Source organism: Coenobita brevimanus, chromosome 80 (assembly GCF_032717465.1).
Source record: "Coenobita brevimanus isolate Jiangsu-jjx chromosome 80, ASM3271746v2, whole genome shotgun sequence".
In the NCBI taxonomy this organism is placed as follows: Eukaryota; Metazoa; Arthropoda; class Malacostraca; order Decapoda; family Coenobitidae; genus Coenobita; species Coenobita brevimanus.
Genome location: NC_137033.1, coordinates 23371176 through 23384667, shown reverse-complemented (window position 1 = coordinate 23384667; position 13492 = coordinate 23371176). Strand labels below are relative to the sequence as shown.

The following is a 13492-nucleotide window of genomic DNA, read 5'->3' as shown; positions in this document are numbered from 1 at the left end:
CACTTTTGCATCCTCAAGCACCTGGACAATCTCTCTCTCTTTCACTTCATCATTCACTCCTCTCACGTTCCACGTTCCTACTCTCAGAATGTCCTTTGTCCGTTCCTTAGTCGTCAACGTATGGTCCGTCCGGGTCCGAGGCGCTTTATTTGCTTTTTTAGTTAGTTCTTTTTATGGGGTGGGGCACTAACCCACCACCAACCCTTTTAGTCGCCTCGTACGACAAGCAGGGATACTGGGGGAGTATTCTTGAAACCCCCCTACCCCCAGGGGGTAGGGCAGTTTGGAAATTGAAGATTTATGCCAGACTCGATCGAAAGCCTTTGAGATGTCAAGTGCAATGGGCCTAATAATAATAATAATAATAATGATAATGATAAAAATGATAATAATAATAGTAATAATAATAATAATAATAATAATAATAATAATAAAAATGATGATAATAATAATAATAATAATAATAATAATAATAAGTAATTTGGCAAGCAAATGAATAAATACATTTAAAAATAAATGTTGATTTAGTACTCCTCCTCCTCCTCCTACTACTACCACCACAACCACAATCACTACTACTACTACTACTACTACAAGGCCTAATGATGATGATGATAATAATAATAATAATAATAATAATAATAATAATAACAACAACAACAATAAAAATAATAATAATAATAATAATGCACTGAACGTTCAAAACTTCGAATTCGCAGAGCAATTCCGACCACTGTTCTAACCGCATTACAACATGTTGCCATAGCCTTCCTGTCCTGGGTTTGCTATGAGACTGTCATTTTCACTCCCGATACTTTTTTTTATTTTCTATCTATCGATAACTTTAAGCGTATAATATCTCCGAAATTACAAATACTCACCAGAAACGTCATAGAGTAATATAGTCTTATTTTTGTCTGATGAATATGTCCTCAAATTTATGAAAACATTTTTGAATCACCCTGTATATATATATATATATATATATATATATATATATATATATATATATATATATATATATATATATATATATATATATATATATATATATATATATATACAGGGTAATTCAGCAAACACTACATTAAATTGGAGGATGAAATCCTTGGATAATTATAATACACAATGTACCTATGGTAAATGTTAGATTGTGCTTAGTTATCAAGTTATGAGGAATTTATGATGAATCATCTGTGTACTGTTATTTGGAGTGAAACGTCCACAGATTTTGTAGGCATTATTTCACATATCGTTTATGATGAGAACAAGAAGCTATAAATGACTGTAAAGGGTTTTGATTCACGAATCACATAATAGAGTATAACGGATGAGATAAAGGTTCGGTAGTTACACAGTTGATCTGGGAGGATGTATCATGTTAAGCGAGTTGATGTGTTGCTATGGGCCTCCTGAAATTCTCCTCTCACCACTGTAGGTCAGGACTGTTCATAACTCAGCATAAGGTTGCGTAGACGTGCATTTTTTAAAAAAAGTGTTAGTAACTGAGTAGATACATCTGTATGTCATACCCCCAAATGTAATTCTGCTTACCGTACCATTAAATCCGTATGTAGTACAATGATAGGCTAATAATTATCATTATCATCGCCATATTATCCATGACGGAATGATAACAGACCTAGTTATGCTGTACATAGGAAGGTTTTGTTCAGGTTATGAATTATTGCCATGGTTTTTGGCATTAGTGATGCATCTGTACAGTATGTATCCTTAACCAGTGTAACCAGCTCTCGCATGCTGATTTGGTGACACCAATATCATGTAATTACTGTGGCAACTTTATGGCACCTCTGATTTCCACTAATGCGGCAGACATTGTGAAACCATAACTCAGCGTGACAATTGTTATGTTTGCAATGTTGTCAAAAAATTTTCTGCACCTCGTTATTATACCTTTTCAGTGGAGTATGAAGACGTACACCAATGAAGAATATGCTGATAATCACCTGATTTACGGTATGTCAGGTGAAAGTGCAGCACATGCTGTACGCCTGTATGAAGAAAGGTACAGAAGGCGGCCAAATCCTCGGACATTCGCTGCCGTTGATCGAAGGCTGCAGGAAAAAGGCTCATTTTATCGCGGCACTGCAGATACTGGGGGGTCATAACCAACGTAAATATGCCATAGATGATCAAATTTTGAACCAGGTATAGATGAGCCATGTGCGAGTAGCCTACACGATCAGTTGCCGTTGCAGTAAACACGTCACAGTCAACAGTGTGGAGGTGCCTGAAAAAACACATCCTGCACCCATATCACATTCAGAAGGTACAAAGTTTGAATGTGAATGACTATCCACGACGGACTGACTTTTGCCACTGGTTCTGACGACAGAATGCTGAAGATCCTCAGTTCAAGAACATCATCTTATTCACTGACGAGGCAAAGTTCACAAGGGATGGTATTTTCAGTACTCACAACATGCACACGTAGGCGCATGGAAACCCTCACTCGGCCATGTGCAAAGGAAACCAGGTGAAATTCGCAATAAACATTTGGGCAGGCACTGTAGGGGATAACGTCATCGACACGTACTACCAGGAACTTTAAATGGAGAGGTGTACAGTCGTTTCCTGGAAGACACACTGCCACTGCTACTTGAGGATGTGTCACTACAAGTAAGACAACGCATGTGGTTCGTGCATGATGGTGCACCAGCCCATTTTGCCCGACCATCTGGGGAATTTCTGGTATGACATATCTCAATAGCTGGATTGGACGTGCTGGCTCTGTTCCCTGGCCACCACGTTCACCAGATCTTAATCATTTGGATTTCTACCTTTGGGGTCATTTCAAGTCTCTGTTTATGATAGGAAAGTAGAAACACGGGATGAATTGTTGCAACGTATTATTGACGTGTGAGCAAATTAAACATACACCAGGTATTCTTTGGAGATGTCCTACAGTCAATGCTCCGACGTGTAAATACATGTATTGAAGCAGGAGGAGGCAATTTTGCATGTGGCAATGAGAAGTATTCACAAGTAAAAAAGATGAAAATTCTATGGTAGTTTCACTCCACAGCTCCTTATATAATACCACACCTTAAACTCATCATAACATGATAACTAAGCAGAATCCGACATTTTACCATAGGTACATCGTGTATTGGAATTGTCCAAGGATTTCATCATATATATATATATATATATATATATATATATATATATATATATATATATATATATATATATATATATATATATATATATATATATATATATATATATATATATATATATATATATATATATATATATATATATATATATATTGTTACGGAACAGAGAAAGATAATGTACACTTTAAGTGAGAATACTAAAAATCACTACTGTCCCGTAAAGTTCCAGGTTCAAAACAAAAGAGTTAGGTAAAATTACAAGTTAAAGTTTAATGCTCAAACTAACAACAAAACATTCAGGACTCATAAGGATACTGTAATGGCAAAAACAGGTTAAATATATGGTTAACTGCAATAGCCTCTATTAACATGAAATTAGCAAGAGTAAATTTACCTAAGTCAGCCCTGATAAAATGAAAATACACTGGGTAATGCTCAGTTAATGCAAGATAGATTATTACAGATACAAAATAATATTAAAACTGGCTGACAAAATGAATCCTACATAAATTACAAAAAAAAACCTTACTAGGCCTAAGAATTAACCTTATGCTACAGAGTACAAGAAAAAATGCAATAACAGTTATACTCAAATTTCACACAGCTGCTAGATGGTTGGAGACTTCCTGAGAAACTCACAATAATAACTGTACAGGGGAGGACAGAGATGTGAACAAAATGAGGAGCAGATCTAAGTGGCCATGATGCAGAGACTGAGCTCATTATGTAGGGGCCAGCAGAGCTTGATACAACTTATAAGAAGGACGCGCAAATGAAGCCATGGGGACAAAGAGCTGAAAATCCTGCTCTGAACAACAGAAAGGACGACTTACTCTACTATAACGGTAGAAGGGGGGGACTGAGGCAGAACACGCTCGTGATCAAACATGCAGCATACTGTGCGTTAAAATTACACAAAGGATGATGAAATCATAGGCTATGTAACACCTCCCCACAAAGAAAAAGAAATTTACAAAGGAAATTTCTTATTACTCTAAAACAATCTGTCTAAAGTCTAGATAAGCAATCTGCAATAACATTTTCTTTCCTAGTGTTACAAAACATGAGATCTCCCTAGCACGTTCAGTCATAGGTACTTGCCAGTATTCCTTTAACAAATCAAACTTACTTATGTACCTAGCCTTTCCGATCTTGTCTATGCAATCTTCCACACGAGGGAGAGGGTAAGTGTCTGTTTTGGTTATCTGATTAACACGTCTGTAGTCAATGCAAAGCCGCTGTGACCCACCTGGCTTAGGGACTAGAGTGACAGGAGAACGCCACTCGCTCTGACAGGGCTCAATCATCTTGTGGTCCAACAGGTAGCCAAGCTCCTTCTGGATGAGAGGAACTTTCACTGGGTTCACACGGTAAGGAGACAATTTAATTGGCTTTGCATCTCCAACATCGACATCATGCATCAACACAGTCGTTCTTCCTGGAGTAGCACGAAACACTTGCGGGTACTCCTGCAGTAATGCCGAAAACTCCTGCCTATTCTCGGGAGGTAGGTGAGAAAGCTTAGTCTGGAGATCATTCATGATATCAGGATTCTTCCCCAAACTATCATTCAGGCTCATACTGCATGGGAGAGCTTCACTTGCAGACTCGGGTGGAACAGCTACAGTGCAGACTGGATTATTTTCGTCCCGCCTGTGATATAATTTTAGCATGTTGATGTGACAAAGTTGCTTGTTCTTTCTACGATCTGGTGTAGCGATGACATAGTTGACATCACTGAGTTTCTTCTCCACGAAATAAGGACCACTAAACTTGGCTTGAAGAGGTTGCCCATGCACTGGTAGCAGAATCAGAACCTGATCTCCTGGCTGAAAGTGGCATAACCTGGACTTCTTATCATACCAAGTCTTCATCTTCTCCTGAGCAGCTCCTAAATTCTCTCTCGCCAGCTGTAAAGCAGTGGACAGCCGTTCTTTGAACTTCATCACATACTCCAGCAGGTTGACGTCATCTTCCTCCGACAGCCAGCATTCCTTGAGTAACTTAAGGGGTCCTCTTACTTCATGGCCAAACAGTAGTTCAAAAGGTGAGAAGTCCAGTGATTCATTTGGAGATTCTCTTGCGGCAAACACAACGAATGGAAGACCTTTATCCCAGTCTTTCTGATGTTCCAAACAGTATTTCTTGAGCATCAATTTGAGTGTTTGATGATATCTCTCCAACGCTCCTTGGGTCTGGGGATGGTAAGCTGAAGACGTGATCTGGGAGATGCCCAACTCTTTCAGAGACTGCTTGAAAACATTTGACATGAAATTACTTCCCCGGTCTGACTGTACCTCCTTGGGCAGACCAAACTTTGTGAAGAACCCTAGCATTTCCTTAACCACGTTCTTTGCTGAGATATTTCTAAGTGGAATGGCTTCAGGATAACGAGTAGCCATATCAATCAGGGTCAACACATAAGAAAATCCTGAAGAAGTCTTAGGAAGAGGGCCCACAATATCCACCAACACACGGGTGAAAGGCGCCTGAAAAGGAGGAATGGGAACTAGAGGTGCAACCTTTTCGGTCTGATTACACTTCCCCACAACTTGACAGGTGTGACAAGACTTACAATACCAGGAAACATCCCTGAAGATACCTGGCCAGTAGAAGTGTTTCAAAATGCGTGCCACAGTCTTCCTCATTCCAAGGTGTCCTGCCAAACTGGAATCATGAGCCACTCTATTGATATCCTGCCTACAAACACGAGGGATGACAACTTGATGTACAACCTCCCATTCACAGTCGGCTGATGCTGTTGGGGGTCTCCACTTCCTCATAAGTACTCCTGACTTTATATAATAACAAGTAGAAGCACCGGCTGACTCTTCCTCACTGCAAGCAGAGTTAGCTAGGCCTTTCAACTCAGGGTCAGCAACCTGCAACTCAACCAACTCTTGACGAGACAAATTATCAACACTACGGGGTACTGCCTCATCTGGTGAGTGGTCCAAGTTAGCAAGAAAAGTGTCAGCTAGGATAACATCATCATCATCATTATCCCCTAAGTCACCAGTAACTTTAGACTTAGCCCTAGTGACAGCACATGCAGGGAACACATCAGGGACATCACAATCCTGGGACGCAGCCACCGGCTCACTAGACAACTGAGGAACTGGACACACTTGACTTCCACCAATATCATTTCCAAGTAAGAAAGTTACACCTGACATTGGGAGTGTCTCAACCAACCCAACCATAACGGAACCGTTAACAAAACCAGACTCTAAATTCACTCTGCACAGAGGGACAGAGAAGTAATTATTCCCTACGCCTTGTAAGATTACAGTTTCATCAGAGGAATTAACATTAGAGCCTAGAACACTGGTCAGCATAAGGGATTGGCAAGCTCCTGTATCACGATATATTTTAACTGATTTCCTGTCATTACTGTCCAGAGGACTGACAAAACCATCAGACAGGAAATTAGCACATGAACTCTTGAGAGTGCCACCCACGTTACTGCTCAAAAGAGGAGCTCCATCATGAGAATTTAAGTTACCCCTCAAAGCTGGTTCAGTTAACTCAGTTAAAGAATTCTGGGAACTCTCAAGAGTGGACACTAGACCAATTGATTGAATATTTAAAGACTCCTTTTTGTTCACATCACGCTGTCTCCTGAAACATTTCTCCGTAGTATGACCAAGCTTACTACAATAAGTACATTTACTTTTCTGAAATCTAGAGGTGAAGCTGGTATTTACTTCCTGAGAAACATCATCTTTATTCTCTTTCCTGTTACCTGTACTCTGAGTAGAGGCAACGTACTTACTCTCAGCTTTCCCTTTTTCTTTAGAATATCTTTTGTGAGTGAGAACATATTCATCAGCTAAAACTGCAGCATCAGACAAATTATCTATTCTTTTCTCATCAAGATATAGGCTTACATCTTTATAAATACACCTCTTGAAGTCCTCCAGCAAAATCATCTGCTTAAATTTACCAAAATCAGAATCCACATTCTTAGAATTTAACCACTGCTCTAACAGATCTTCTTTGATTCTTGCATACTCAACATGGGATTGCTTATCTTGCTTGTAAGTTGTCCTAAATTTTACTCTATAGGCTTCAGGAACAAGCTCATAGGCCTTAAGAATCAAGCTCTTAACTACATCATAATTATCACATTGATCCTGAGGCAAAGATGCATAAGTTACTTGAGCTTTACCGGTGAGAACAGTTTGAAGGAGTACTGGCCAATACTCCTTGGGCCAATTAAAACCTGTAGCTACCCTCTCAAACAACTGAAAATACTTTGTTAAATCAGTTTCATTAAAAGGAGGGACAAGTTTAACATTTTTAGCCACATCAAAATCATCAGAGCAAGATGATCCAGTTCCACCTTGTTTCATGCGATACTCATGGTCTGCCTGAATCCTGGCAAGTTCAACTTGTGCCTGTATCTGTGCCTCCTGAATACGAGCATTTGCCTGAAATTCAGCCTGCTTAGCTTTTGCCTCCTGCAGGGCTAGCTGCAACTTAGCTAATTCAATCTGCGTTTGCTCATTTGGAGGAGTTACATTAAACAAGCTTTCATTAATCATGTCAACAATTTGATCTTTAGAATGATGAGAGCGAACAGCAATTCCCAATTGTTCAGCAACAAGCTTAAGTTCATTCTTTGTTCTGTTTTCTATATCACACACTGTTTGCACATTTGACAAAAAATCTTTGGCTTCATCAAGTGTAGAAATAGTAGACATCATGAATAAATCACAGTCACAAAATATCAAGCAATATCCTTATGAAAATATCCTGAATATCCTGATATGAGGTCGCCAAATTTATGTTACGGAACAGAGAAAGATAATGTACACTTAAAGTGAGAATACTAAAAATCACTATTGTCCCGTAAAGTTCCAGGTTCAAAACAAAAGAGTTAGGTAAAATTACAAGTTAAAGTTTAATGCTCAAACTAACAACAAAACATTGAGGACTCATAAGGATAATGTAATGGCAAAAACAGGTTGAATATATGGTTAACTGCAATAGCCTCTATTAACACAAAATTAGCATGAGTAAATTTATCTAAGTCAGCCCTGATAAAATGAGATACCAGATAATACAGTGAATGCAAGATAAATTATTACTGATACAAAATAATATTAAAACTGATGGACATAAAGATCCCTACATGAATTACAAAAACTTCACTAGGCCTACAAATTAAACTTATGCTATACAGTACAAGAAAAAAATACAACAGTTATACTCAAATTACACACAGCTGCTAGATGTTTGGAGATTTCTTGAGCACTCACAATAATAATAACTGTACAGGGGAGGACAGAGATGTGAACAAAATGAGGAGCAGATCTAAGTGGCAATGATGCAGAGACTGAGCTCATTATATAGGGGCCGGCAGAGCTTGATATAACTTGTAAGAAGGACGCGCAAATGAAACCATGGGGACAAAGAGTTGACAATCCTGGTCTGAACTCCAGAAATGACGACATACTCTACTATAACGGTAGAAGGGGGGAACTGAGGCAGAACACGCTCGTGATCAAACATGCAGCATACTGTGCGTTAAAATTACACAAAGGATGATGAAATCATAGGCTATGTAACAATATATATATGTATATATATATATATATATATATATATATATATATATATATATATATATATATATATATATATATATACACACACACACACACACATTAAAGCATGAAATCATAGGCTATGTAACAATATATATATATATATATATATATATATATATATATATATATATATATATATACACACACACACACACACATTAAAGCATGTAATAGTGTGTAAACCGCCCATTATGTAAGAACATTATATTAAAATAAGCTCTCAGAACATAAAATCATTATTATGGTTAACCGCATCACAGATGTTATAAAAGATACAGCCTCACATTATTCATTACTCCCAAAAGATGAACCACGTTTGAGGACAGCATCCTTGCACCCCTAACAGACCTATCTCGCAACCCCGGTTAAGAGCCACTGATTAAGTTGTAGAGGTAGTAGTCAGTGTAGTAATGGTTTCACGAGCTATACGAAACCATCGGACTTGTCACTCAGTGTGAAATCGCCTGACGGTTGCACTTCGTCCAATAGGTTGATAATTTACGTCCCCACCTACCATCTATGTATAGCAGGGTATACAAGTATGTCTAATGTTACACAGGTACCGTCAATACTGGAGTGGATTAAGTCAGTTGTGCCATCTGGTGGTCGTGTTGGCAGTGATCCCACCATCATCACTGCTGAGACATGGATTACCTATGAGACTTCTTTGGAGGGTGAGTAGAAGTACTTGGTGTTGGCAGTTTGTTATACAAAGTTCACTTTCATGCCACCATACCACATCCTCCTGTCATTGGCCTATATTAAAGGTAGCATACTAGTAGAAGGACTTGTAGCACCTGTTCTTTAACGGTTTGTATTGCATTTTACGAATTAGCATTTTCTTGCATTTATTTGTATGGAACTGGTATAAATACAGTAAATTACAATCTGTATCAGTGTATTCTAGATGGCAATCTAACATCTCTTCATATCAATGCATCTTCCATATTACAACTATACATTCTCTTGTATGCTCTTTTTATCGTTTTAGTAGCAACATAGCTTGCATCAGTAACAAACAAATAGATCGCCGCTCCATTCAGTCACTTAAAGACAATACACCGCTGCATGCACGGCCTCCTGACAGCCACCTTTCTGAATCCTATCTTCCTCGTGAGGACAGGGTCCACCTGGCCAGGCTGAGATGTGGGCACCATCCAGCCCTCTTAAGCTACCAGAAAAGGCTGGATGACTCCGTCGCTGATGCCTGTCCAGGATGCAACACAGAACCCCATACTATTAAGCACATTATGGAAGACTGCATTGCACACAATCACCTACGCCAACAACACAATATACACTACTTGAGAGCGCTGTGGGAAAGCCCGGTCTCGGCCATGGCCTTCCTAAGGGACTCGGGGCTGTTCTGCCAGACTGCCTAGGGAACAACAACTACTACTACTACAAACAAATAGACACTGAAATGTAATATACAGAATAAATGGTCAAGGAAGAAGTAGTAAGAAGCCTCCTTATACCACCTAGAAAACATCCAGCAGCCTGTTATACCACGTTATACTACCGTCATACCACCTACCGTAGTGTACAGTCCTAAGACCTACCGGTAGTATCACATCACCTTACCTGCCAAGAAACACTAGTACACGACCACATCACATCACATCACACTACACCGCACTATCATATCAGTAAAATGGGGTCATCAAGTCAGTCTGGCAGCTAGGGGGGTAAACCTGGAAATGTGGTCTATAGTTCTATTCTTGGTACCATTGGAAAGCCCAGAATCTCTAGTTTCATAATCTGCCGGATGAAATCTTGTCATCCCTGGGCAACTCGAGATATTCAAGATGGCGTCCAAGATGGCCACCGAATATCTAAAATTGCATAGCATGTGTACGATGGCACCTAGGGATGCAATATTGGAGCGTTTTTGTATTTTTTTTTTTTTTTTGTGAAGGAATTCGTTTAAGATATTGCCAAAGCCATATTTCAAATGAAACTTTGATTTTTTGTGATTTCTGATAAATAATGTAGGCACAAATGGTCAGCGAGCACATTTTTACGTACTTTATTGCTAATGCTATAATATGAAAGGAAGGTTATTTATAATTATCCATTTCAAACTACCTTTCCATACTTGAATGTATAGGCATCATCAATAGCAATTTCTTTTGGAGTATCAGCATGAAAGCCAAATTTTATTTAGCATTTAGCATTTCTTTTTCAGGTATAAGATGTAGTATGTAGATCTAGTCATAGCAGTTTATCATGATGGCTGAGGAAAAATTTTACTTTTCACAGAAGTTTCAGTGTGATGCCAAATTAGAACGGTTGATCGCTTCAGGTCTCCAGAGAATACAGATAAGAATAAAATGCAGTAAGATATATTGAGAAGGTCTTCATCCACAGTTTGAGCAAATGATAAATGAATATCCAAATAGGTTTATGGACTACAGCACAAAGGATGTCGCTCGCTCCCAAAGACAGGTGAAGCCAGCAGAATACACCAGCTGAATGAACAAACGCAGCTTACCTCACAAAAAATGGTTTAGGGTGTATCAGAAAATAGGAAGATCATTGAAATCATATGCTAGTCGCTTGTCAAGGACAAAACCTTTCACCATGACCAGCTGAAAGACCACAAGCTCATTGTCACTGGACTTGATTTCACACCTGTCTGACGATACTGACGAGTTTGTGCTGCTGCTGTACTATTACTTACATGAAAATCTTGACTTGCTGGTTACAGTGGATTCACCAGTCAAAGAAAGGGCTTTGGTTAGTATTTGAAGGACCGTCTTAAGATTCAAAGAGATCATTCCTGCAATCCTCCCAGCACATGCTCTATCAGGCTGTGATACGTTTGCCTGTTACCATGGTATAGGCAAAGCAGCTGTACTGAAAGTTATAAACTCTGGTCTGTCACATTCATTGCTTGGTGATCCCAACGTCCCAGTGGCCGACATAAAGAAACAATCAGCTGCATTTATTGCTGCATGCTATGGCATTTCAAACTGCGCTTCTATGTCAGAGGCACGAAGAAAGTTATGGGCTGCCGAAACTGGGAAAGATTGCACTGCAATGCTAAAACTCTGTGCACTGCCACTCACAACAGAATCATTCGAGCAAAATGTCAAACGTGCTTATCATCAGGCATTTGTCTGGCGATCTGTAAAGGATCCTGTCCCTTCAAAACTGGATCATGAAAGTATGGGTGGATAAAGGACCCAACTACACAGTCATTAGTGCCACATACTGTCCCTGCAGGTGTGACTCTGGCACCAGTATCAATCTTACAACTTACCATGTGTGGTTGCAGAAGTGAGAATCCTTTCAAAACAGCAGAATGTTGTTGCAGAAATACCGGATGGTCATGCAGCATGTTTTGTCCATGTAACAATGAGAACTGCTTAAATGGTTAACAAACTTCCTGCCATTCACTGTTGATCATTAGACTTGAAGGTTTCACAAAACCTGTTGTTTTGAATGTTTCTTTTGCTCATCACAACATGGGAATTGGTGTCATGTTTCGAGTAGTATTTTTCGGTATATTAGCACTGTGAATGTACATAGTATTTTTATGTATTTTACAGACAGCCTGATAAGTTAAGGAGTTTATAAGAAGTTCAGAATAGGCTAAGGATTTTGTAAAGTTCTTCAAAGATTATCATATAGGTCATTAATATTTTACTGTATCTAGCGATTTACTAGGATCTGTGTGTTACGACTTGCATATTAAAAGGATATTTGATACACTTTCAAAGTTATATAATGTTTACAGTCAGAGTTGTTATACATACTATATAGTGAAGAACGTTTTTATGTTCACTGTTATCCCCAAAACCAATGGCAATAATTGCATATTCGTGGCTGAGGTACTGAAAATCATGTATTTCGTGACTTTATTGAAGAAAAAATAATTTCTGTGGCTATATAATAAAAAAATAACAATTTCACTGCATTGCTTAACCTAAAAACATGGAAATACAGCCAAATATCATATCACTATGTCACAGGTGCTGAGATATGGGCAATTGGTATCTCGGCAGCCATCTTTGACGCCATCTTGAATATCTGCAGTTGCCCAAGGATGACATGGTGTCATTCCGCAGATTCAGAAACTAGAGATTCAGGGCTGTCCACCGGTACTATGAACAGAACTATCGACAACATTGCCAGGTTGGGTGGAAAATTGTCCTTTACCTACCGGACTAACAGTGTAATCTGTGTATCTGATTATCTCCCCTCTCTCTCTCTCTCTCTCTCTCTCTCTCTCTCTTTACTGTATGAGTGTGTATAGATAAAAATCTCTCTCTCTCTCTCTCTCTCTCTCTCTCTCTATTGTATGAGTGTGTATAGATAAACATTCTCTCTCTCTCTCTCTCTCTCTCTCTCTCTCTCTCTCTCTCTCTACGTACTGTATGAGTGTGTATAGATATACAGTATATGGATCTTTTGTGTTTGGTGCACTTTCTCTGATTTTCATATAAATTTCATCACTAAAACAGTTTTAAAGTTGATTTCAAATATTAACTTATTTTGGGAGGGAGAAATTATTTTTTATAAAGTTAGGCTAGGTTAGTTAATCATAATAATTAGGTCAGTGATAATAAAAACAAAAAAATATTTATCTCCTTGCCCCATGCGTAAACAAATACAGCTATGGTGGATAACGGAAGCGTGCCACCCTCCAACCACGATCCTTTCCTGACAGAAACCCACTCGTTACAGCTGCGTTTAGAGCAGCGCCACTGAGCAGATCCACCACGA

General features: G+C 38.8%; 1 protein-coding gene across 1 annotated transcript in view; it reads left to right on the top strand.

Moving 5' to 3' along the window:
• The window catches only part of LOC145409302 (xaa-Pro aminopeptidase 1-like), a 617499-nt gene that overhangs the window by 100100 nt on the left and 503907 nt on the right, over nt 1-13492 (top strand). The window contains exon 5 of the mRNA XM_080279779.1: nt 9321-9435. Within this exon, the coding sequence (XP_080135905.1) occupies nt 9321-9435 (115 nt within the window). The remainder of the gene's footprint in view (nt 1-9320; nt 9436-13492) is intronic.